The sequence below is a fragment of the Rattus norvegicus genome, chromosome 2 (assembly GCF_036323735.1).
Source record: "Rattus norvegicus strain BN/NHsdMcwi chromosome 2, GRCr8, whole genome shotgun sequence".
Classification (NCBI taxonomy): Eukaryota; Metazoa; Chordata; class Mammalia; order Rodentia; family Muridae; genus Rattus; species Rattus norvegicus.
The window spans coordinates 249692828-249720594 of record NC_086020.1 but is presented as its reverse complement, the minus strand read 5'-3'; the positions used below and the strand labels follow the sequence as shown (position 1 = coordinate 249720594).

At 38.1% G+C, this 27767-nt stretch overlaps 1 protein-coding gene across 5 annotated transcripts in view; it reads right to left on the bottom strand.

Moving 5' to 3' along the window:
- The window catches only part of Ankrd13c (ankyrin repeat domain 13C), a 49521-nt gene that overhangs the window by 8678 nt on the left and 13076 nt on the right, over positions 1–27767 (bottom strand). Inside the window, exons 2-9 of one of the 5 annotated variants that reach the window (NM_001191570.2) lie at positions 25942–25983; positions 22840–22944; positions 18729–18814; positions 17944–17989; positions 15342–15408; positions 9810–9954; positions 6759–6890; positions 3727–3888 (exon numbers count right to left, since the gene is read on the bottom strand). In NM_001191570.2, the coding sequence (NP_001178499.2) occupies positions 3727–3888; positions 6759–6890; positions 9810–9954; positions 15342–15408; positions 17944–17989; positions 18729–18814; positions 22840–22944; positions 25942–25983 (785 nt within the window). Of the gene's footprint in view, positions 1–3726; positions 3889–4709; positions 4923–6758; positions 6891–8901; positions 9121–9809; positions 9955–15341; positions 15409–17943; positions 17990–18728; positions 18815–22839; positions 22945–25941; positions 25984–27767 lie in introns of those variants that run through there. The other 4 variants (XM_063282547.1, XM_063282546.1, XM_063282548.1 and 1 more) reach the window with 4 other exon arrangements.

Here is a 27767-nt window from a genome sequence, read left to right as displayed (position 1 = left end):
CTCTCTCTAAATAAACTTCCTTGTACTTTGCTATTTGTGTGCTTTCTCTATAGAGAAGATGTCAAAAGCTTGAACACACTAGGTCCAGACAAAACTGCCTCAGAAAGACAGTAAACTGGGTTTGGGGTGTTTAGTGACATACGGCATGCCAGCACACTCCATAAAACAGCAAACTATCTAAGTGCTGGTTCATCTAAACTCTTCAACATATATTTAATAGGGTTAATCCCATCATAGTCCCCTGGCAGTGTAAACATTAAGACTATCTCCTCTTCAGTAGTCTCCAGGCATTATCTTAGATTCAGAAGCACAGACAAATGCAACGTTACTGGCTTAAAAAAAACTTAAGGCAATGGAAGAAAATGAGAGAAAATGGAGAAAATGTCAATGAGCAGGACAACAGGAAAAAAATATCAGAGTCATGGTCACTAAAACTAGCACAGACACCTGCAATTCCAGTGTCTGGGAAATGGAAGCAAGAGGATCAAGTTCAACCTCCACCACACATAAAGTTCAAAGCCAGCCTGACACTGTCCCCTCCTCCACACCACCCTCCCTCCCAAAAAATCTAAGTCTGGGTCTATTCATACTGCTCAGGTGAAGGCACAGAGCTGAAATTTACTTCAGGTTTCTCACAACCCTAAACCCCTGCGATCAAAAGAGCCTCCAGCAACACAAGTAAACAAATAGCATTATATCTGGTTCAAAAAACATTACAAGCTAAATGAAGTCACAGAAAGCAGCTCTACAGACTCATGGAGGCTTTCATCTTTTTGGTTTTGTTTTTTGAGACAGGGTCTCTCAAAACAGCCCTGTCTCAAAACTCACTATGTAGACCAGGCTGGCCTTGAACTTGGCAAAGATCTACCTGCCTCTACCTCCAATCCTAAATAGACTATAATATTTTTAAAGTAAGGAGAATCAAAGGTAAGGAATAAGAATTGATGTATTTATTTCAACTACAGTAAGAAACAGCAAAGGAGAGAACAATAACACAGTTAACCTGTTAACTGTCTTTAAGGTAAGTCAGAATTCAATGTCTGTTAAATATGAGTTTAGATCACTGTAGAATGAGCCACCAATAGGAACTTAACTAGGAAGAGACAGTGCAAACTAAAAACTGCTAGGAAGAAATAGAGTGAATGAGAGCCAAGAGTAACACCACACCCTGGTCAGAGAAAGGAAAGGTTTTTTTTTTTTTTTTTTTTTTTTAATGCTGGTTGTTTTAAAGATAGTCTCAGGAAGCTCAAGCTGGCCTCAAGTTCACTATCTACCCAAGATAACCTTGAACTCCTAATCCTTCTAGTGTCACCTCTCAAGAGCTGGGATTACATGCATGTACCACCTGGCTCACCTTTTCCCCCATCTTTCTCTTACTAATATGTCCCTTTAATCAAAGGGAGATATCCCAGCAAGAACTGAGATTGGTAAACTGTGGCTTGTTTCAACAGGCTGCAACAAGTGCCTGGAAAGGCCACAAATCCTCGTTCCAAAGCAATAGTGATTATGCAGAAGAAAAACTGGCTTTGAATATCAAGCAGTACAGAAGACCCATCCTTCATGGCATTGTATAGCAAACAGGAACTGCCACTAAGGAGCTGGACAACAGAACTGACAGCTAGGGTTTGCTAAAAGCTGTCTTATACACAAAAACCCAAGTGTTCTAGACCGAGCAACACACACACACACACACACACACACACACACACACACACACACACACACACACACACACCCTCCCTCTCAAACCAAATTTTATGTAGCAATGGATTATGGATTTGTCTATAAATTCCTAACTGGGTTTTCTGGGCCTGTTTAGGAGAATCATAAGACACTGCCTCAAGACAAAACAAACAAAACAAATAAACCAAAACCCCGTCCTTTTCCTGTCCTACCAAGATCTGTGATAAACAGCCTCTAAAAGACATTCCCAGCACTAGAAACTAAGCCAAAAATTGCCCCAACAAGCCAAAGCCAAAATAAGCCTTTAATAGTTTACAAGCTGATTTCTGAAAAGCTTATGTACTTCATACATATTAGGCTGTTCTAGTCCATAGCTACATCCAGTAAAACATTTTAATTTCAATTTAAAAAACTCCATCTGTGTAACATGTCATTTTAAGAGCCCTTTAACAATCCAAATACATTAGATTATAATTCATGTAACTCTATGAAAATCAAGTTGCCTACTTTAAGTTCAAATAGGCATTAATCAAGTCTATAGACTTAACCCCCAGACTGTGTTATATGTGTGTGTGTGTGTTTTGTGTGTGTGTGTGTGTGTGTGTGTGTGTGTGTGTGTGTGTGTGTGTGTGTATGCAGCGATCAGCTTGTGGCAAATAGCCCATGAATTTCTTCTGTGTGATACAGTGTTCCATACACTTATCCCCAATGTTAAACAAGCAGAGTAATAGGCACCATCACAACAAAATCTATTTTAAAAGAGGCTTTTAATAATATGCAAATCACAACACAGTCAGGAAGGTACACAGAGAAAGCAGCAGCTCTGCCAAACTAAACTGAGACTCCCTGTGCAGTTGCTTCTGCTGTTTCCTTTATTGCCTATTGACAAAGAACCAGTGACTATACAAACGCTAACAGGGTTCTGATTCTAGGCAAAAAAAAAAAAAAAAAAAAAAAAAAACAACTAAGAAACACAAGAGGATGATAATATATTAACTTGCCCTACCCAGTTTTAACCGGAATATTTCTATACTGTTTCTAAGCACACACAGGCTCTCGCTCGCCACCCCATCTCCATGGACTGTTGAGAGCCTGCTCTCTCACTACTCTAAGGCAATTCAGTCATTCTGCTGTAGGTGAAGCACCCAAGCCTCCTGTCCTTAATCCTCAATTTTTCTGACTGTAGCTGTAATGCTCGAACATGTGTGTACTTACAAACACATTCACGGCCCTAAGACTGCTTCTGCTTCACAGAGTAGCCATGACGACACTCTGTGAGATGTGCTTTTGGTTATTTTATTCAGACACTAGTTTAAGAAGAAAGGGGCTATGACCTACTGGACTAATCCCATTCTCCCTCAAGGATCCTTATTCTCAAACTTGAAAATTCTTGAGTAGAGAGAGTTAATATCTAGGTCTTGATAGGGTTTATGCCTGAAACAAAAAAATTTAAGAAACTAGGAGAGATGGCTCAGTAGTCAGAAGCATTTGCTGCTCTTTCAGAGGATCCATTTTTGGATCCCAGCAACCATATCAGGCAGATCACAACCACCTATAACTTCAGTCCCAGAAGATCTGTCACACACACTTCTGGCCTCTGTGCACCTGGTTCACATGACGTACACACATATATACAAAATACATTTTAAAAAGGAAGAAGCAGTATCTGGCTCATATTAGAAATCAGATAGACCAATTCTCATTTTCATGTATCTTCTTGTTTCCTACTTTCCTTTCCCACCCTTCCTGAATCTCATACTTATTGCACATAGTATTTCAATAAGCAGAGACTCAATATAGAGTTCCCAGGCTGCACAGTCTAGAGATGGTCTAGGAAGTGGGTGAAGCTTCAGCTGGATCTTTAAGGCAGCAGGCAACAGGACATGGAATAAAAATTAACACCATGATTCATGCTTACATAAAGACTTCAAAGACAAAGTACAGACTCAAAAAAATACCAAAGACACCCCCATCCTCCTTTTTATTCTTCAGAAACAAAGAAAATAAAGATATACAGGCAGACAGAGTTTATGAGACATATACCTCAAAGTTCTGCTCCGTCAGGCTCCCACCTTTGCTCAGGCTCTCCATGATGGCCTTATTCCGCAGAATGTCCTCCTCGCTAAGGTGCTCTCTTCTTTTCCTTGATTCTAGAACAAGTCCATTCACCAGATAAAAGTCTGCCAAAAAGTTTCCTACTCTTTCCTAAAACAAAATCAAAATATTCCAAAACGACAGTTTAAGGGAAGGTTGATCTCAGATTTTAAAAAAGTGTTGAGATCATAAATTTCTCCATAAACATTTATCATGTAGGTGAAAATATTCTGATATTTAAAGTTACCAAATTATTTTCGTAAGTTAAAAATACAATCATTCATTTCCAAACTTCACAGGGAAATTTAAAGTACTAAAGATATATGCTATTAACCTGCAAATTAGGCAGTCTAAACAGAAGCACACTGGTGTTCTTTTACTACCAAGTAGCACAAAGTAATCTTAGAAGTTCATTAAACAAGCAATTTAGAATAACAAGGAGGGGTCAGAGGTAACACTGTTCCCATTTCATAGATAGAAAAGCAGAACTAAAATTCACAGTCCATGCCACGCTGGACCCTCTCTGATTTCTGACTGGATAAAACATCAAGTTACTGCTGCTTACTGCTTTGAAAAGGAAAAAACTAAGAGTAGCCTTGCTCACTAATACATGTAAAATGCTTAAATTATAGATGCAGGAACAGATAAGGCGTCCAGAAGCGAGCAAATGGTTCCTTCCAGGGATGCCTCAGTAATCATCCAACCCTGACCCACACAGTCCCATGTAAAACTGTCTCCTTATTAAGAGCTTTACTTGATCCAGCTTTCCATCTCCACCTGTGTCCAGGTTGCCTACTCCACGTGGCTGTGTCCAAACTGTGTGTACAGTACATCTCTTAAAAGTTACCAGGAAGCCAAGCATTTTGCACCTATTTCTACCTACAAAATGGGAACCCTGGTATGCTGACTCCCTCCTTACCTGTCAAAGACTTAAAGGAGGTCACCCAGCACTCCCCAAGAGCTTTGGGATGCCGAGTGGTAACACTAGGTGGACAGCAGTTTGGATGCCGAGTGGTAACACTAGGTGGACAGCAGTTGGGATGCCGAGTGGTAACACTAGGTGGACAGCAGTTGGGATGCCGAGTGGTAACACTAGGTGGACAGCAGTTTCTACTTTATCTTCTCTTGAGGTGACCCGTCTACTGCTGCCCAGAAGAGGAGCACAGAGTACAGACAATTAAGACTCCGAAGCAACAAGTGCACTTCAATGCTGGGCCCGCTGCCCACAGTCCTAAGTGTCATTTGTTGTCAAACAGGCTTTGCGGGCTCAGGAGTAGAACTTAAGTGTGGCTAGAAGGGAGTTAACAGATCTTGTGACCATATATATAAAGAAACAAAAGCTATCCTATCGACAAAAATGTCAAGTATGTGCTGCTCATGATCCAGCCTCTGAATCCTCTTGCTGCCTATACTGTGCACTTCTATACATGTGAGAGGGGGATAAATTCAGTTACAATGTAGGAAATAGCAGCAAGGTATGCCATTCATCCATGTTGTAGCTCGCTCGCTCGCTCACTCGCTCACTCACTCACTCACTAACTATGTCACATACAAGCTGCTGAGGGATCTAGGCAGCACTCATGTGAGAAGTAAAGGTTCCCACCACACACTCATGAACAGGCAGTTCCAAAGCCTTTGACAGCACTGTCTTAAAGAGTATCAGTACAAAGCACAACAGATTATTTACAGATACATATTTATATGTAAAAAACATTAAACATGTCCACAGGGGTTCCAATCTTAGACACTGGACCACTGGAGTTTTCTGACTTCATATGTAAATGCTGTATCGTATTTAACCTTGTGATGGTTAACATGCTGATGTGATGGCATCTTTAATATAAATAACACTGAATTAACAGACTCTGGAAAAACAGATTTCCCTCTATAACTTGTCTGGGTCTTATCCAATCCTCTGAGCCTTAATAGCAAACACTAAGAATTCTAGAAGAAAATACAATTCTGCTTCAAAACTGCACCACAAAATCCTGATATCCTAGCAACAGATTTCTAACTCTTCCCCTTAATGTCCAGCCTACTCTACACAGTTCAGACATGCAAAGTCCTATAAACACACAAGCCAATCCCCCTTAAAGCAAGAAAGGTCTCTCTTCACAATCCTCTGTTTTCTTCCCTTTTCTCCCATAGCTTACCTCACTCATCCTCTGCACCCTTCATTTCTATCTTCTATGAGTTCATTTTAAGTGAATACCAGGCTTGTTTTTGGTTTTCCAATACAAAAACATTCACTTGTTATGTTCAATAAAATATAATTTTAAAAAATTGAATCTCGTTATTTACCTGATGTGGCTCTTATTGTTATTAAATTTGTATTATTTAATTTTATGGATTTATAAGTAATTATTGATTAAAAGGTTTCATTATCCATTTCATTCAAAAATATACTGTGTTATTTAATATATAATGGTGTTTTAATACATGTACATGCACACACAATTCACGCCAGTTTCAAATCTTAACACTCCTTGATGAATAATGTATACAGAGCATGCCAGGTCAAAGAGTCTTAGCATATTTTAGGTGATCTTATATTCTTCTGCTGACAGATATGATGGGAATTATAGAAATTCCACTGAGATTTAAATCTGTCAGTCCTATAGAAATATAAGCTTAATATGAACAGTCAAGATACCAGAGCTTTAAAGTAAGAGGAAAAGACAGAGCAAAACAAAGTACATGCATCGTCTCTTCCAGCCCTAGCCTTAAGCACTAGAAAAACAATGGAGCCGTGTGCCATGTGCAATGCTTTCTCATAAGGCAAGGCAGACAAGAGTTCAAGTAAACTACACTTCTCTGGGCTTTTCCAAGAATAGAAGCAAACTCTTTAAGTATGCACTGTTAACTACCTATTCAAAAAGAAGAGGAACGATCTGCCTAACTAAATTTCTATATTTCTGTCATTATTTTGATAATACTGGATAATAATTTTTAAGTTAAAAAAAATCTATATTTTTACATACTGTTTTATCTTCCCGAAAAAGCCATCCAGTTTGGGCACGTGTGAAAGAAATTGATTTGGTTGATAAAGTTGCAGAATAAATATCGCTGCTCATTAAAATATCAACTTCCTCTTCTGTTTCCATCTCTGACTCCTAGGTTAGGGGGAAAGTTAAAATAAAAATATTGGTTTTCTTCAAGGATACAAATTTCAAAAGACAAAAATACATAGTTTCTAAATAACGTGATGTTTTTATTCTAAAGCCAGATGTTTAAAGATTGTATCTGAGATTAATACTCAGAATTATGACTAATTATAAATCTTTAAAAGCAGGGCACAAAAATTACAGCACTTTCACACTTCTATATAAATAGATGTAATAAACCCACTGTTACTCAATACAGAACTCTATGGTCTGTAGAACATTTTTTTTTAAACTTCTTTGAGAATTAAATAGAAAGTTCTGAGATAAAAATCCCTATATGAAAGTTTTGTTTACTTTAAATACAGATAAATTAGCCTTCAGTCGTTGCTAATATATAATTAAAAATCCACCACTGTTGTCTGAATCTTTTTCAATATTTCTAAGAACAAGGGAGCTGGCTATAGTTGCCCTTGTGTTTGGGGTATAGATGTTCAGAATTTAGATATCATCTTGGGAGATTTTTTCCTTTGCTGTGTGTCCTTCCCTGTCTCTTTTGATTAATTTTGGTTGAAAGTCCATTTTATTAGATACTAGGATGGCTACTCCAGCTTGCTTCTTGGGTCCGTTTGCTTGGAAAACTTTTTTCCAGCCCTTTACTCTGAGGTAGTATCTATCTTTATTGCTGATGGATCCTGTTTTCGCATCCATTCTGTTAGCCTGTATCTTTCTATTTGGGAATTGACTGGGTCCATTGATGTTGAGATATTAATGAACAGTGATTGTTACTTCCTGTTGTTTTGATGTTGATGGTGGTGGTGGTGGTTGTGTTTATGTGTGTGTCCGTGTCCATATGTCCTGTGGTGAATGAAGGTGCAAGAACTTCAACAGTGATGCTCAGGTGTAATGTGTGGATGGGTCTATGTTCACAGTGCCAAAGATACAAGGAAGTCAGATTTTGAATGTAAGGAAATTAGATTTTGAGCAGAAGTTCTTGAACAGGAATATAGTAGGCTCTATTTGGAGATCAATGTGCTGTTTATGCTGTCTGAAATAATACAGTTAATGTCATATGAGGATGTGTGCAGGCTACATGCAAATATCATGCTATTGTATGCCTGAGACTGGAGTAGGTCAGGTTCTGGTATCTCTGGAGAATCCCAAAATCAAACTCTTGGAGATATCAAAAGAGGAAACCAGTTGTTATTGTCATATGCAAACATGGCAATAATTGCTCACTAACTGCTTGTTGAAGGAATATAACAGATCATTTTCAGTGACGGGTCAAGAAATGGTTCTTGATTTATATACGGATTTCTGTTCCTAAAGCTTGTCTGAACTCAAAAAATCTTAAGTGTTCAGTACCCAAGCTGACCTGTACGAAATTTGAAATGTAGTATTTGATTGATCTTCTCAACCTATTACAACCAAAATATTTCTTTAGAACACTGTTCAGTATTTATGTTACCCAGGAATCCATTTTCAACCATTATTCATTAGCACTAATGTCAGGACTTTGCACTCTTTGTCTGTAACAGTACTAAGGATGGTATTGGTATAATCTCAGGTTATTGCTGATGATTACTGTAGACTAGCTGTAGCCACAAGCTTTTCTACTCAGCCTCTTTGTTCCCTGAATAACAAGACTTATTTATGAATAAATGCCTAGGTCATTAGCTTCTCACATAATTTTCTTGCCTCCAATTGCTCTCTAATTCATTTTGGACTCTGGGTGAAACCGGAGCTGTCACCTATCATCTGTAATCTATAAAACAGAGATAGCAATTTGTGTAGGTTATCTGCCACATAAAAAGCTATAAAGCACTTAAGATTATAACCCTGATATTAAGGGTCAATAGACTCCAGTGACTGTGACTGCACACTGCTGCCCCACAGCACCTGGCAGCTCCTCTCAGCTACGACATGTGTAATCCAGAAAGGGCAGGAGTGGGGGAGGGTGATAGCAAAAGGGGAAAAAAAGAGAATAAAATAATTCACCAAAATTTGGTCAAATCGATACCTTATTTAAAAATCTGTGACTCTCTGTGGCTGACTGCAACAGACTGTGAGGTAACTTTTCTGGCTTTTAAGGCGTTGACACTTTTTCTTACTGCAGTCAGACCTTTTTCCCAAACGGCCTGTCCTTACTCTTCCTTTCCTGACTTCATTCACCTGGCTCCTCTCCAAAGAATACCCTCGCTGCTGCTGCTGCTGCTGCTGCTGCTTCTTTTCTCCTGTAAATCTATATTTCTTAGTATGAGTTAGAAAACTATTTCATTAGTGCACATACAATGTTAACTATGAAAGTCCAATCTAAGACAGTAAGCAAGAAACATGATCTGGGAATGAGCGAGACAAGGTAAACATGAAGGAACTTTAAAATCATCTGCAGGATACTCAGGAGCCTGAAAGCACTTGAGCTCAGTTTTCACCACCTCCAAGAAAAAACACAGGAACTATTTGCACAGCTCCTGGTGACATGTGGATACTGAGAAACCTCTAGTTTGCAGCAGGAAAAAGAATGGATGAGGCATAATTCAACATACAGCAGAACCAAAACGAAGAAGAGGCAGAGGACAGGAGCCCAAGGGGGAGAGCAGGGCTTCTGTTCAGAGCTGTGCAGACGTCAGTGAAGAAGCAGCTCAGTTAGACGGACAACAGTGGGCAGAAGGGTCTCTCTGTTGGCAGAGACCCAACATGAGAGCCAGTGAAAACTAGGAGAAGCCCAGGCCACTAGCCGAGGAATCACCTGAATTCTATCAAAGAAACCAGAAACTAGGAGGAGGATGGTTCCAAAAAAGAAACTAAAGTTTTGCGAATTAACTATATCAATTTATACTTTATGCTTTAAGTGAAGCAATTATAGAGAGGTTTTGGTAAATACATACACATTTCCAACCCTTTAGGGAAATATTAATAAGACCTGCTCACCTCATGGTGTATTCGCTGATAAACTTTTTGTTCATTGTCTAACACTACAAAAGACTCAGAGGGTGCAGCATCCCCACTGAAGATGAAGCTCAGGTCCCCTCGTTGGCACTTCATGTCAGTAAAGTCTATGAGAGTTGTGTCAAGCCTATAAAATAAAAGATGGGCAGTAATAACTGACAGAAAAGTTTGATAAAACTTTATTAATAAACGTAAGCTTTGTGCCTCTTAAGCTCTAAGATGTCAATACCAAAATCTGTAGATAAAAACTAAATTTAAAATGTTATTGAAAATAGCATTTGAATACATACTCTATTATCTGTATTTCCCTTTTCTGAGCACTTAGTTAACCAAGCAAGAAAGAAAAGGCCCCAGGGTGACACTACCCTTCCTTCACCACCGCCTCCTCATTCCCTCAGCTGTACCTGCATAGGGAAGGCAGAAAGAGAAAGATTTCTTCAGGAGCCTATAACTAGCACAGTACTCGAGATAGGTACGTACAGGTATATTGGGCCATAGTCTTGCACTGAGAATGCAATTCTGAATTAAAATCATCTCTTATACCTAATCACCTATGCAACCTTAGTCTGCCCTTCAGCCTTACCAATCATGTCAACCTACTGCAAAACTATAGAGCTTTCTACTGGGCTTCCAGATTTAGCCCACCATCTTTTTAAACAACATTCCTGCCAGATGTGTTTAATCCCATCAGAGGTAAGAGGCTCTCTTTGAGTTTGAAGCCTGCCTGGTCTACACAGTGAGTCCAGGACAGCCAGAGAGAGACATCTTGAGAAACCTTGTCTTGAAAAAAAAAAACCAAAAAAACAAACAAACAAAAAACTGTCAGTCCAATATTCCCATGGTCCTCCTGGACTATAATCAGTTTCAGTTGTCAACCTGATATAATCTAGAATCATCTGGGAAGAACTGTCTACATCAGATTGGCCTCTGGCAACGTCAGTGGGAGATTGTCTTGACTATCTTAATTGATACCAGAAGACCCATCCTGAAAGTAGGAGGCACCATTTGCTGGTTCTGGGTTCTCAACTGTCTTTAGAGGAAAAAAGTAAGCTGAGTCCTAAGCATGAATATGCTGATTTCTCTCTGCTCTTGACTATAGATAGTATATGACTTACTGCTTCAAGATCCAGCCACTGGGACTTTCCTACAAGGACAGATTGTTCCCTGGAATTATAAACTAAACTCGATTCCTCCAAAGTTATTTTTGTTGCGATTTTTTTATCTTAATAAAGTTTTACTTATTTTTATTATTTTAAATTACATGTTTGGGTATGTTCACATGAGTTTATGTGTTCAGAGACCAAAGATGTTGAATGCCCCAGAAGCTGGAGTTACAGGTGACTATGAGCCACCTGATGTGGGTACTGGTAACTGAACTCTTCAGTATATATACTTCAACACTGAGCTATCAATCCAGCCCGAGCCAGGATATTCTTAGCACAGCAACAGAAATTAAGCTAGGATAGAAATCAGTTTCTACCATACATTTATAGACCTACATCTACATGTTTGCTGACTCCACAAGTAACCTGGACCTGCGATGGTCTAGCTGAATGGTGTGGTCTCCGACATTCCACATATCACTAATTGAAATCGGAAAAACACTGGGATTAAAGAGTTTACCACTAACCTTGAATTACTCAGTCTTATAATTAAGGCTTATATTATAGTTTACTAGTCCAGGTTCACTTACCAATTGCTCAACGCACTCCTTAATCTCAGAAACTGCTTAGCATAGCTATCAAGAATGGATCATCACACTCTTTGAGTGTCACTGTGAAAGATCTAGGAGTTTGTAATCTAACTATAAGAATTCATTATTTTGTTGACTTGTCAAGCTTTATCACAGATAAAGCAAAATGGACTGGCTTTCTGATTTCTATACACAGGAAAAGCTCAACTTGAACTATAGCAGTAACTAGAGCTATATGTAACTTAACATTAAAAATAACAACTTTTAAGGACAAAAAGATTATAGTATTAACAATTTCATCAAGACAATGGGATGAACTTAAGCAAAGAACTAAGTATGGTCTCTACACGAAAGGTATAAACATACTACAAATTAAGTTTGAGGGCTTAATCAGTGATTAAGAGGGCTGGCTGCTCTTGCAAAGAACCTGGGTTCAATTCTCAGCTCACAACTATCTGTAACTGTAGTTTGAAGGATCTGGCGCCTTCTTCTGGCATCTATGGGCAACAGGCACACAAGTGAAACATAGACACAATACCCATACATATATAACTTTAAAAAATAAAATATAAGGTGTGTTGGCACACACCTTCAATCCAAGCATTTGGAAAGCAGAGGCATCTCTGAGTTCAAACCCAGTTGGTCTACAGAGCGAGTACCAGGTCTGCTAGGACTACATTGAAAAACCAAAAAAGAAAAACAAAGTCTCTATGTGTACAGCAAAGACACTATAAGAAGTGCATATAGTCTCCCTGTGCATGATACACATATACCATCAAAACACAAGTATGGAAATAGCCCAGTTGCAGCATGGGACCGCCCATGCAACCTCAAAGTTTTTGACCCAGAACTGTTTCTGTCTATTGTTCCTGTCCTGCAGGGACAAAAATGGAGAAGAGACTGAAGGAAAGGCTGTTCAGTGACCAGCCCAACTTGGGATCCATCCCACGCATAGGCACCAAACCTTGACATTATTACTGATGCCATGTTGTGCTGGCAGACACGAGCCTAACATGGCTGTCCTCTTGAGAGGCTTTACCAGCAGCTGACTGAGGCAGGTGCAGACACTTAAAGCCAACCACTGAACTGAGGTTGGGGACCCCTATAGAAGAGTTAGGGGAAGGATTGAAGGAGTTGAAGGAAAGGGCAACCTCACAGGAAGAACAATAGTATCAACTAACTCAGACCCCTCCCCCCCAGAGCTCCCAGAGATTAAGCCACCAATCAAAGAGCATACATGGGCAGGTCTGTGGCTCCCAGCAGGTATGGAGCAGAGGACTGCTTTGTCTGGCCTCAGTGGGGAAGGATACACTTAATCTTGTAGAGACTTGATGCCCCAGGGAAGGGGGATGCTGGTGGGGATTAGGTGGGTAGGTGGGTGGATGGGGGAACACCCTCTCAGAAAAAAAGGGGAGAGGGAATGTGTTGAAGAACTTGGGGAGGACCAGGAAGGGAGGCAACATTTGGAATGTAAATAAATAATTTAATAATAACAATAATAATAATAACAACAACAACAACAACAACAAAAAAGACCTTTATAAAAAAGAAGCAAGTACAGATACCACATGCACACATATAGACCATAAGAAAGTAAGTGTGGTCCCATGTGCACACCATAAAGAAGTCAGCACATACCAGACAATGGTGGCACATGCAGGTGGATCTCTATGAGTTTTAGACCAGCCTGATCTACAGAGTTCCAGGATAGCTAAGCTATACAGAGAAACCTTATCTTGAAAAAGCAAAAGGGGGGGAGGGGAGTAGCACGGTTCCTACATACCATGTGTACACCAGAGTGAGTGACTGTGATCGTATGTACACACACACACACACACACACACACACACACACACACACACACACACACACAAATGGCTGCAACATGAAGTCAAAAGACCCTAAGAGTGCTAAATTTTTTTACAAGGGTAAGAAGACACTGCTGGCCCCTGATCTTCTCCCAAGAGGTTTGACACCTAAACTGTGTAAGAAGTCTGTGACTGGGTGTACACATGGCCCAAAAGAAAAGAGAATCAGTCGTCATGTCAGAAGTTCACCAAATACCAAAAGGAAATCTAACATCTAAGTACACAATTAAACTACTAGGCTCAAAGCCTCAGTCACTTGGGAATTTAGACTACATAAAAGGTGGCACGAACAATCCTTTGTCTCCATTTCTGTCCCTAACATCCTGAGAATTATAATGGGCTTCTAGGATGAGAATGAGAAAGAAAAGATAGACAGAAAAAGAGGCAAAAAGACAAGGACATGGGAACATTCGCAATCTCAACAAGTCCAACCTACTTGAAAGCTGAGGCACATTGGTCACAAATCCAAGGCTTAATTTTCAAAGGACTTGGACCCAGCAATAGCTCCATCAGTCAAACACTCCCCAATTAAATCGTAGTGTCAATCTTAATTCTGTGTCTCTATCATTACAACTGAAGTGAGACATATTTATATATATAAAAAATATATATATACACATATATACATGCATACAAACATATAAACACACACACACACACACACACACACACACACACACACACACACACACGGCCTATAATCTAAATATTGTTCTAACCTCATCCACCTGAACCCTCCTTAAACAACCTGGAGGTCTCCATCTCCCAGAAAATACCCAGGTGACTTACTATACTATAGCCTAGAATTCCTGAATTCAAGTGATCCTCCTGCCTTGGCCCCCCAAGTAGCTGAGACTACAGGTAAAAACACCACTGTGACTGATAAACCTAAATATTTAAATTTTACTATGTAATTAGTGAAGAAGCAAAAAGGAGCTTTATACAAATCCAAAATTTGAATCCAAAATATTCTGATAAAAGCCTAAAAAATACATTATGTCACTGACATGCAATATAAGCAAAGTTTGTAATCAGTGAGCTGTTATGGGTATTTTCTTTGTGTCTGTCTCCACCCCCACCCAGCACCCCCCATCCTCATTATATATCTCAGAATGGCCCTCAACTTCTCAGGTGCTGGGATTATACGTATACAACACCATGGCCATCTTAGATAACATCTAAGATATAACTAAGATACAACTAAGATATAAAATGATCATTTAAGAATTATTAAATTTCTCTGAGCTTTCTCTCCTACAAATGCAAAGTGTATCTAAAAAAAAAAAATCCCTCAAAATTTTAAATTGTAAACATCTAAATTAGTAATCTGGAGACATACAGAAATATATATACAAGGCTGCCTATATACACACTTCATAAACATTATGTACTATGTATAGATATGCAAACAGAAATATTAATATTAATTTATAAATTTAAAGTTTAAATTTTTGTTACATTAATAACCTAAAATTTTAAATGACAAAAGTAAAATTTTAGAATAAAAATATATTTACATTTTATAAACTTAATTATCAATCACAGCTATAAAAGGAAAAGAAAATTAAATCATCTTTAATATGTTGGTTGAAATGGGAAGATGACTGAAGACATGAATGGAGAAAGGGTGGACGCATGGACAGAAAAACAGGGAATAAAGGGTGCAAAAGACACAGAGTGAAGTTAGGATGTAGGGTGGATCTTTCTCAAGTGTCCTTATTACTAAAGGAAGGCATTCCCTGACGCTAGAGAGTCTGCTTGAATGAGAAGCTCATCTCAACTTACAGTTTTCGATGAATTTACTTCTGTATCTGCACTAGGTCTTACAGGAGCACAAACCTGAATGTGCTAACAGTATTTTAAGTTACTAAACACAAGTAAACGATGACTACCAGAAGAGCTGCCCCCAGAATTACCTTTCTTTTACTCAGAACACAGAGCACATCGCCTCACCTGATATTGATACCTTGCTTGTATATTTTACAGGCATCAGAAGGCAGAATTCGGGAAAGCAAAGGCACTGTAATTCAGAAACAAAAGGTTAAAAAATACTAAAGTCTTAAGAAATTTGTAAATTTTTAAAAAGCAGCAAATATTTTAGTAATTTACCAAATGTTGATGATTGCCTTTAAGATAGTTATCTCTCAAGAACTTGTCAATGTACTTTACTAAGCCCTTATCCTCACCTACTTCCACAAGTAACAGAACTAACTAACGCCACTTCACAGACTGCTGTGTGATACTGATGAGAAAATACTACCTGGGGTCACTAAACATTCCTTCATACTAAACAGGAAATTCTGGGTCTTACCTAATAGATGCCTTAATATCATTTGGGAAAAAACAGCAGAACAGTAACATAAAAGAAACAACCTTTGAGATGGCTGTATTTTAATTTGAGTCCTAAATATGTACCCTTGTTACTTAGGCTCACTGTGCCTCAGTTTCAAAATCTGTACAGAAAACCACACCTTTACCCACCAACCCTCCTAGGTGTGCACATACAGGTCAGAGATTGATGGTGTCTTGCTCTACCAAACCCACTTGAGACCTGTCTCTCACAAACTGGAAGCTCACAGTCTGGCTAGAATGGTCATCCCTGGACCCTTTGCCTCCGCTTCTATGCACAGGATTACAGGCATGCACTGCTGCATCCAGCATTGTACATGGGTGCGAAGTATCAGAACTCAGGTCCTCATGCTTGAACAGCAGGTACTTTACCAGCTCAGCTGAACATAACCTTAGCCCTTAAGTTGTGAGTGTGCACACACAATGCATTCTCAAAGTGTGACTTGTATTAAACAGTATCAGTGTCAATGCAAAGCTCCAAACTAAGTTGTATTTATAAATCTTCTATGGCCTCCAAACTGTAAAATGTCTATTATTTTTCAAACTGTGAAATGTCACTACTAGTAGTTTTTGGTAAGGTCTAGAAAAGCCTATTTATAGACAGTATATAACTATATAGAGATCCTAGTAAGAGCACCAGTGGAAGGGGAAGCCCTGGGTCCTGCTAAGACTGAACCCCCAGTGAACATGATTGTTGGGGGGAGGGTGGCAATGGGGGGAGGATGGGGAGGGGAACACTGATAAGAAAGGGGAGGGGAGAGGGGGATGTTTGCCTGGAAACCGGGAAAGGGAATAACACTCGAAATGTATATAAGAAATACTCAAGTTAATTAAAAAAAAAAAAAAACCTATATAGAGAGAATATCATTGTAGCATACAAACAATATAAAATAATTAGAACATGTATATGTAATGTGTGTAACTTCCAAATCATATACAATTATATAGAATAATATATATTTCCCATTTTTGTCAATATTTGGTTTCAAAAACTATTTTAAAGATATATACCACTAATCATTTAAATTACTTAATAATACAAAAATTAACTCAGATGCTGGTAAAAATATGTGTTTATTGCAATCAAATGTATTAAATCTTTAATGAAAATAAAGTTAAGCTGGACACTGTGGTACACGACTTTAACCCCAGCGCTTGAGAGCGTGTATGGATGCATCTGAGTTCAAGGCCAGCTTGGTCTACAAAGCCAAGTTTCAGGACAGCCAGGACTGTTACACAGAGAAACCCTGTCTTGAAAAACCAAATAAACAAAGAAATAATAAAATAAAATTTATTTTTTCAATTAGCTTAAAAAAAAAAGCATGGGTCATTTTCATGAAACTTTGTTTTTGGACATTAAGTTTTCTCTTGTAAGATTCACATTTGATAAAAGGAAAATCACTTTCATTGCTATGATAAATACATGGATGCAAAATTAAAACCTTTTATAAATAACAAGTTCTATGTTAAGACAATAGCCATCAAGTACTTAAGGGGCAAAAATGACTAAAAGATGATAAAATAAAAAGAATTTTAATTCTTAGAAATTACAGAACTATACTTCAAACTTTCTCAAATTGAATACTCTAATAAACCCATAATTTTTCATTTTTTGACGTTTTTAACACTAAATTATAATATTATTAAACCTTTATTTTATTTTTTGTTTCATATGCATGTTTGAATAAGCCTGAGTATACACACTGTATCTACAGAGACCAGAAGAGGGCATTCAATTCTCTGAACTGGAGTTACAGGCAGTTTGTGAGCTGCCTGAGTGGGTGCTGGGAACTGAACCTGGGTCCTCTACAAGAGCAGAAGTGCTCCTAACCACTGAGTCCCAGTATTCTTTTTAAAAGGGTCTTACGCTGTAGTACTGTAATCAAGCATGGCCTGATTTAGCATGGCTTTGAACCTGTGGCTACAATTCTGCCTCAGCCCCATGGTACTGGAATTACAGATATAAGATGCAAGACTAAATTCCTAGAGTTTTCAAGCTTGTTTTTGTTAAAAAAAAAAAAATTTTTTTTCAGTAATTTTCCATCTTAAAAACTAAAATTTTGAGAACTGCTTCTCTAGCTGGGAATACAATATTACTAGTAAGTTTTACAATGATTATGCTAAACACAAGGAAGACAAGTATCAAATGTGTCATGCTAATATGTCTATAATTTCACTTTTAAAATAAAACATAGCATACTCTTACCCCAGCTTTGAAAATCCCAGTGAAGTTCTAGGTAAAAGTCACCTAACTGAGAAATAAAATAAGAAAAATTACTAAATGTGCTTTAGTTATAAGCTCTGATACTTACAATGTTGCCCCTGCCCCTACCCCCACTCTAAAAAACTACCTGATATCATTACAGATTGAAAGACAAGAGGAGAAATAGAAATTATTCTTCTATTTCTTATGTTTGGATTTGAAAAAGAACACAATTATCAAAATACCTTCTTGTAGCACCAACATCAGTAAGATGTGGCCACCAACCATGACACCATAATGCAACTCTTCTAGAGCACCTGTCTAATTTATTAAACGTTAATAATATCTTCCCAGTTCAAAGAAAATACGCTTCTACCAAGAACACACACATTGTAACCCCAGAATTATATTTCGATTACTTAATTTAAAAATAACTTTCACAGTTTATTTATTAATCCTTAACTGGTGAGATTTAACTTCATTTTAAAAGACTGCTTAAGAGGTTAGAGAGAGGTTCAAAGGTTAAGAGCACCTTCTGCTCTTCAAAGGACCAAATTTGGTCCACTGGACAGCTCACCATTACCGATAACAGCAGCTCCAGTGCCCTTTGGCTTCCTTGGGCACCCTACCAACTACCTACCTACCTACCTACCTACCTACCTACCTACACACACACACACACACACACACACACACACACACACACACACACACACACACACACTAAATGCTTTTTAAAATGATAGTTAATTGTTTTAGTAAAGAATCAGCAAAGAAGCCTGACTTACCTCTTTTAGGGCTTTTAACAACCGAGGTCGTTTTTCTCCAACACTCTCCCTAGATTGCTGCTTGAGTTTCCTTAGAAGAGCTGTGACTAGAATGTAAAAAAACAAAACAAAACAAAACAAAAAAAAAAAACTAGTCAGTAATTTTTTTTCCCAATAGTTGTTTTTAAAATAAATGCCATTGCTTTTTAAATTTTTTAAAATTTGTATCACATTGTGTGTGTGTGTGTGTGTGTGTGTGAGTGTGAGTGTGAGTGTGTGTGTGTAGTGTACAGGTATAAAATATGTGTGGGGGCTGGAGAGATGGCTCAGTGGTTAAGAGCACTGGCTGCTCTTCCAGAGGTCCTGAGTTCAATTCCCAGCACCCACATGGTGGCTCACAACCATCTGTAATGAGATCTGATGCCCTCTTCCAGTGTGTCTGAAGACAGCTACAGTGTACTTATATACAATAGATAAATAAAATCTTTAAAAAGATGCTTTCTGTTAAAATGTGTATGAAGAAACCACAGGCAATTCTGTGGTTTGCTCCTCCCACCTTTTTATCAGTTCTGTGTACTGAACTCAGGTCAGCAGGCGAGTTGTTGGATAGCAACTGCCATTACATACTCAGACATTCTGCTGACTCGTGTTCCTTGTGTTTTTCTTTCTTTAAGTAAGAAATAAAAGTTGTTGAATTTTAAAAACTCAGGGTAGTAATAAAAGTCCCCAATAAAAAAATTTAAAGATTGTTTTATTCATATGTCTGTGTGCCCTGTATGTCCTATGTGTGCATGTGCATACATAGGAGGCAGAGGAGAGTGTTAGATCCCCTAGAACTAGAGCAGCAGATGTGAGTCACTCCTTCCCCTATGAGGGTTGGGAACACTTCAGTCCTCTAAAAGAGCAGCAAGAGCTCCCAACTGCTGAGACCTCTCCCCAGCCCATTAATACAAAACTTTTAAGAAAAATTCAACTAGTAGAAAAGAAATTCTAATATAGAATTTCTCTATTTCTAGTCTAAATTTATCTTTGCAATTTTTAGTCATCTATTAATGAATTCACTGAGTACTTTAGCAGAGATAAAAATCTGAAAATATACACATGACTTGGGATCTCAAAGCCTGTTTAAGGAAGAACACTGGATAATTCAAAATGTGCCGAATAAACAACTGATCACTTTGAAAATGTGTCACAAGGCACCTCTTTAAAAAATGTGTGTGTGCATGTGCATCCTAAATGAAGAAAACTGCCAGGTCTAGATAGACAGCAAATGCCATGTATACCATGACATAAACCCACACAAATAAATAATTGACAAATAAATCTAGAAACCAAAGATAGCCCCGTGTACACAAAAAGCCATGACTGTCTGCATCAGGAAGTGCTAGGAATTATGGGACAGAGATAAGTAAAGTTATGTCCATTTTTCCCCATATGTGCTTATGTCATTATAGTTCATCAGGTAAACGTTTTAAGGCAGAAAACCAATATAACATTAAAATCTTAAACTGAAATTAAATAGTCCTTGAGAAGTAGTTTAGCATTTTCTAATTATTTTTTCTTCTCCTTTTTCATTTTTAGAGACCACCTCTCCTGTAGCCTAGGCTGGCCTAGAACTTAATATGTAACAGAAGATGGCCTCAACTTCTGATCCTTCTGCCTCCACCTTCCCAGAGCTCACAAGCCCAATTTATACAGTGTTGGAGATCAAACCCAGGGATTTATAAATATTATGTATTCTACTAAGTGAGCTACAGTAAGTACCAGCCCTGATTGCTTATTCTATAGCACAAAACATTAACAAAATTAGCAGAAATTAAACAAAAAGGCAAGTAGATCACAAAGCTTTTGCTAATAATTAATATTTTCTGACACACCAAAAAAAGTAATTGTCTATGCCATAAAAAATTTCAAGACAGCACAGCAAAATGAAGACTGAAAAGCCATCCCCTTAAACACCATCACAAATACAATTTCAAATTGACATTCCTAAATACCATTGGTTCAGTTAAGGCTCCTTTAAGAGTTAAAAGAGAGTTCTTTTTGTTGTTTGCTTCTTTTGTAAGGCAGAGTCTGATAAGTAGCCCAGGCTATCCTGGAGCTCACAACCTCCTGCTTCTACCTACAAGTGCTGGGACTATTTTAGGAGTTAAATACCTCTCTAATGTGATAGGCTGTAGTGAAATATAAAATTGAGAAACTACATCCCTATCCTGAAATTGGTTTTCCATGAGAATTGTTTCCTGGCTCTCTTCACAGATGATAAACTCAAAATGACAAAGTCTCATGCCTTGTTTTCTTCACTTTAATAAACAAAGGGGTTTTACACATGCTTTCACTGTGAATGATCCTTGGAAGTTCCAGTCTTCACTAGCTCTCCCTTCACTCCACTAACTGGTTAGGACAAGCTGCTACTCCATTCTCAATGACTTCAATATGTACATTTTAACTTTCCCTGAAATAATTCACTGGTAAGAACTATTTCTTACTCTCATATGGATTTCTGATTATTTGTCCACAAAGATAACTGTCAATGTATTATAAAAAAGCACATGTGCCAATTTATCTGTAAAAATACCATAGCATTATCATCATATATTACATTTTTCAGTCAAATACAGCCTCATCATCCATTCAAAGTTGTCTGAGAAATTCAGGCAATCTGCAATTTAATATATGGATTACATACAGAACTGAATCCTAACAAAGAATCCAGAGAAATTCAAAACTTAGTACAATAGATTGAGTCCACATAGCAGCCTGAAAATACTCAATGCTACATAATTCTTCAATAAACATGACAATTTTTCTTCTACATAGCTATTCTTCATTGATCTTTCCCACCTGAACTATGAAATAATAGTACCAGGGAGATGATGCTTCCTTTCAAACTAACAGATATACTTGATAAAAATAAGATCTGTGTATCTGGTATGATGGTTGTTGTTTAACAGTATGTTCAGAGATTAAAATATTTAATTCTGCAGGAAGCTCCTTAAGCAAGAAGTGAATAGCTTCACTCAGAAGTCCCTGAAACTGACCAGATTCACTAGGACCCTCCTCCCTACCAGAGTTAGTAATAAAAGCTGAGAGTCCCTCTCACATGAAGTTAAGCCAAGCTGCAAAGAAGACTAATCAGACCCAACCAGCTGCCTAGAAGAAACAGAAACCAGCTAAGCTGCCTGGGAGAGGTTTAGAATAACTGAAGAGGCACCTGGAAAAGACACTCTGGAACCTGTTGATCTGTGCTCCAGATTCTGAGTTTTGTGAGCTGGGATAGGCTTTGGTGATAAGTTGTCTTTGAGTCATTTTTTTTTCCTCTTTTTCAGAGCTGGGGACTGAACCCAGGGCCTAGCAAGCGCTCTACCACTGAGCTAAAATCCCTAACCCCCTTTGAGTCATTTCTGCTCCTATAAATAAGCCCTCACCCATATTTCTGTAAGTAATATCAATAAAACTCACTGATTCACCAAGCTGGACTTTGGTGGTATCTGTACCTAAGGAAAAAATAGATAAAAGCCAAATTGTGTGCTAAGGAGATTCTAGATGGCTTTAAAGTCTAAGTGGCAGTTCACGTAGAACAAGACAAGTAAAGAAGGGAGGAAGCTACAGCCACTGTGCCAACCAAGAGCCCCTCTGACCCAGGGAGCACTGCAGTAGGTGCAGCTGGGGAAAGCAGAGTCACATTCACCTTTAGCCTGGCTAGATCTGAGCAAATTGAGTCTGTCCTGAATTTATCAGGTATAGAGAAATGTAGGGAGGCACCATGAAAGATCTCCAGGACAAGGAAACAAAATGGCTCAAAGAATAAACCAAGAAACAGCACATTTCCTAGCTTCCAGCAAAGTCTACATCCACCAAAAGTAGGTAAGTGCTGTTAACATCATGATTAGTTTTTATTTTAATTAGTATACTAATAATTAAACAGAAATAATAATTTGCAAGAAAAAACAATGAAGTCTTGACCTCTGAAGGCTGAAAGGAGGAGGTTTCTCCATGACTCAACTGTTTTGCTGCTCAATGCTGGGGTTCCCAGTCATGGGTAAGTCACGGTTAAGTTTGCAGATTGCTGAGAAGTCACACAAGAAAACTATCTCAACACACCAATTTGTATTTTTAAAGTACTGCTTACTCATCTGTCTGTCTCCATAGCTGATGGCTTCCGCCAGAGGGCTCCATCCCTGAGCATTTTTCACCTTTACTGGAGCATTGTGAGCCAACAGTAAATGTGCACATTCTGCAACATAAAATAGGAATAATTATCAGACATACAATGTCCAGAATCTTTAAATATGAGTGGTATGCAAAATAAACTAGATTACTACATATGTCAAATAATGCTCTTCTATGTATAACCTATAAACTCCCATGGTATAATAAGGTTGTCTAAGTTCCCCAGAGTCAAAGGAACTCAATCTATCTAAAAGTAAATTGGATACTCTCTGAAAAATATTGTTTGTCTCCAAAGAATACTTGAAGAGTGCTTATATGAACTAAAGATAACCTATGAACCATAAGAGTAATTTATACAAATATCTACAGTTCAGCTGAGCATGGTAGTGCATGCTTTTAATCTAAGCATTTGGGAAGCAGAGGGAGGTGGATTACTGAGTTATTTGGAGGCTAGCCTGGTTGGCACCTTGAGTTCCAGACAAGCCAGGGCAAACTGGTAAAACCGTGTCTCAAGAAAACATCTACAACCCAAAAAGACCCAAAGGAGAATGTGCTCATCTGCTATGTCAATGAAATGCTAATTATTTATTTCAGGAAGAAAAAAAATGCCTTTAACAGGAACTACGCTGGATACCCTAGACCTGTATCTTGAACTTGCCTATCTCAGTCAATTTATACCACTATTCCCCAGACCCTTAACTGAGCCTGTTTTCTCAGATAATTTTTTTAAATGATTTTATTTACTTTATGTATGTGAGTATACTGTAGCTGTCTTCAGACACACCAGAAGAGGGCATCAGTTCCTGTTGCAGATCACTGTGAGCCCCTATGTAGCAACTCAGAACCTCTGGACGGCTGAGCCATCTCTCCAGCCCTCAGTTAATCTTTAGGACCTATCTTTATAGAAGATATCACATGTACTTTACAGAGTTTCTAGGCAGTCAGATTTAAAGCTTTGGTGTGCGCAAAGGATTGACTTAATTACTAGAAAACTTTTATTTCAAACTGTGCTGCGTTTAAACATTCCTAAAATAAGGTTCTCAAAGTCTGAACCAATTCCAGCTGAGTCATGTTGAACTGAATTATCTTCTTACTTTCCATGGGTCGTTACTTTGCTGGCCTTAGCTGCAGAGACCCCACCCTGATGTAGAAGACTGTCTTTGCAGGGCATGGTGGCTCACTCCTTAATTAAACTCTCCAAGACAAGGCAGATGGATGTCAAGGTAGATGAGTGCCAGGCAGGCTTGATCTACCATAGTGAAGCCAGCCAGGGCTACATAGTGAGTACACACTGGCAAACCACATGTTCATCATAGGTCCTAATAATGCATAGTCTCATGCACAGTGCTAGAGGACTATATGGTTATCAAAGAGAAACACTACAGCAAGAAGACAGGAGCAACAGAAATGGTCAGTGTCACGACCAAACTAAGAAACTGAATGACCAGCTGGAACACATGTAAGGGTGAACTTTTTTCTAGAAAAATGTTATTTCTGTCAACAAGTAATAAAAATGGAGAAGTATACTGTGGAGGAAAGATCTCAGTGGACATCCACACAGCGTCAAAGTGTCACTCCAAGACTACTAACTAATAGAGCAGAATGTCTACAGCTGCCACAGTTGTAGCCCATCACCAGCAAGTGAAAGAACTTAGAAACTGACCGTGAAAAGCAGTGTGGCAAAGCATGCCAGGCAGCTTTCACTCTGGTGAACCAAAGCTGAGGTTTTGTGCTACAAGGAAGGCATGAAGATGAAAAGGATAACCTCTGGATTATAAATATGGAATTAATATTTTTATATTACTATCAGAAAAAAGGTTTTTTGTTCATCTTTCACACCTGAATTCTGACTAAGTCTGTTTGTTTACACTAATAACATTAGCAAAGAAGCTTTTTCAAATATGTATTTTAGTTTTTTTTTTTTTTCTTCTGGAGCTGGGGACCAAACCCAGAGCCTTGCGCGCTTGCTAGGCAAGCGCTCTACCACTGAGCTAAATCCCCAACCCCCAAATATGTATTTTGTTATTCATGTGCATGTACATATGTGCACATCTGTGTTTGTATTCCTGAGGAGACCAGAAGAATGTCAGATCCCTTGGAGCCAGTTACGAACTTTTAATTTAAAATGCTTAATCTAAAAATATTTTTAAGGGACTAGAGATATGGCTCAATGGTTAAGAACACTTTCTGATGTTCTAAAGAACCTCAGTTCAATTCTCAGCCACCTATAACACCACCTCTAAGGAATCTGACATTCTTCTGGCCTCCAACTGTGCTAGGCGCAAACTAATACAGAGATATACATGCAATTAAAACACATAAAATATATATACATATATACATATTTTTTAAAGGGGTATTAACAACACTGTTTGCAGGGCCTGAATCATCTATTCAAGTCTTTCCCAAGATTCTTTCCACTAGGTGCTTGTCTCTTAAAAAACTCATGAAGTGGGAACCTCAAATACCTGTGGATCCAACTCACCACAATACTATGCTTACCCCAACTTCAAAGATACAGCACATGCTAGTACTGCACGGTTCTAGGGTAAACTGCCAATTTTAATTCAATTTTTCTCAGACTTTACCTGGAAACACATTTTCTTATGGCTACTTATCAGTATTCCCTGAAACCAATGGTTTATGAAGTTTTTTTTTTTTATTTACTCATTTTATGTGTGTTTTGCCTGCATGTATGTCTGTGTACCATATTTATGCTTGGCACCTACAGAAGTCAGAAATGGGCTTGGGATTCCCTGGAAATAATATTTATAAACAGTTGTGGACCACTAGATGAGTAACAGGAAATTGAACCAAGTGCTCTTAACTACTGAGCCATTTCTCTAGCCCCTGGTTAAGTGATTTTCAGTGACAAAACTGAGGTTGACAAGATGACCCACTGGGTAAAGGCTCTTGCTACCAAGTGTGATAACCTGACTTTAATCCCTAGAACCCATATGCCAGGAGAACCAACATGGCATGAAGCCACATGCCATATACACAAATATGATTTTTTAACGACAACTGTGAGTGAAGTTAAACATTAAAAGTATTTACTAACCTTTATTTCCTAACATCACAGCAAGATGTAAAGGTGTGTTTCCTAAAATTGAAAACAAAATTAAATTAGAAGCCATAACAACATAAGAAATTTTATCTAAGTGTGGTTTCAGCTCCTTCAGGATTTTTATTGACAATTTTAAGCAGAAATAACACTTCTGTTTTCTGTGACAAATTCAAAAGGGGGCAAAAAGCACAACCCAGAGTACCTCCCCTGACCTGCCCAAAAGCAACCAGCAGAACATTCACTCTCTGAGATATTCCCAAAGACTTCAGATTCCTTCTGCTGCTCATCACACCAGTCTTTGTTCTTTTAGTAAATAAGTCGCATATCTACTCATGTGGGGACAGAAAACAATAAGAATCAGTCTTAATCCTTAAGCAGTTCCAAGTTCTTTCAACTGTATGAGACAACTGTTAAACACAAAGATATCAAGAATCTCTTTAGGGAGCTGCAGAGATGGGTCAGCAGTTAAGAGTATTGGTTGCTCTTCCATAGGACCCAAGTTCAGTTCCTAGCACCTGCATGGTAACTCACTACCAGTGGTAACTCCTGTTCTAGGGGATCTAAGGCCCTCTTTTGGTCTGTGTGGGAACTGCATACATGTGGTACACATGCAAACATGCAGGCAAATGCTCATATACATAAAATAAAAATACACAGAAATGAAAACGTAAAGCTAAAAATAAAGGAAACTAATTTCAATAAAAGAAGTAATTTGAATATGACCACTATCCTGTAGGAAAATGTTATTATGTTTAGGGTAAGCTGGTGAGGTGTTTTCAGCTCCTCTCACAATTCTGTACACAACCATTTCTCAGTATCCAAGAGTCAGTGCCACAACTGCCTACTGTGGACGACCTCCTAAGACATGATCAGCTTCTGCCTATGATGCACACATGGCTTTTGCATGCCTTACACCTGGAGATTATAGACCCAAAGACCATAAAGGCCACACATGGTAGCTATGCTAACTGTTTGGAGAAGTGACAAGAAGGAAAAACTCTACCAGCAACCAGAGAAGGATCTGTAGGTTCTCTGGACTATTCTTCCAACTTTTCTATGAGTATGAAATATTTCAGAATTAAAGTTAAAGATTCATTTTTAAAAACTTTTCAAAAAAGAAAAAATGTCTTTTGGGATGGCTCAGTGCTTGCTACATGAAAACCTGAATTTGAATCCCAGGGCAGATATGTTGGAAAGAGAAAACTGAATCCTGCAAATTGTCCTTTGACCATAGATGCATACATTGAAAATAAATGTTTTTTTTTTTTTAAATCTCTCTTCAGTGCTTTTCCCTAAAATACAAAAAATATTTCTACCTTTGGGATCGCATCTAACATTAGATCAACATGAGTTCCTTATAGCTGTGGTAAGGCATGCCTGTAGTCACAGTAACAGTGAAGCAGAGACAAGAGGATTATAAATTCAAGGCCAGTGTGAACTTCATGCAACTCAAAAGAGAAAAAACAAAAACTTTTCCTTTATATCTTTAAATAGTTCTCTAATCCAGTTGCTCTTTTCATTTTCAAATAAAAAATATACACTATACTGTCTTTATATTATGCATTTTTTCAACTTACTACAATTCTATATTACTTTTAGTACAGTTTATAGATCACTCAATTTTCTATAGTATCAAGATACTGGTAAGTAAATTTAATTTACTTGACCTATATTTAAATTTTTCTGTTTATTTTTATACTGATTCATTTTCTTCAGTTTTAAAGATGTAATCCTTATAAATGGATTAATGAAAAAAATCAAGCAATTATTACCAAATCTCTCTTCTGTTTCTCCCAGGATTATTAACATCTTCTGGGAGA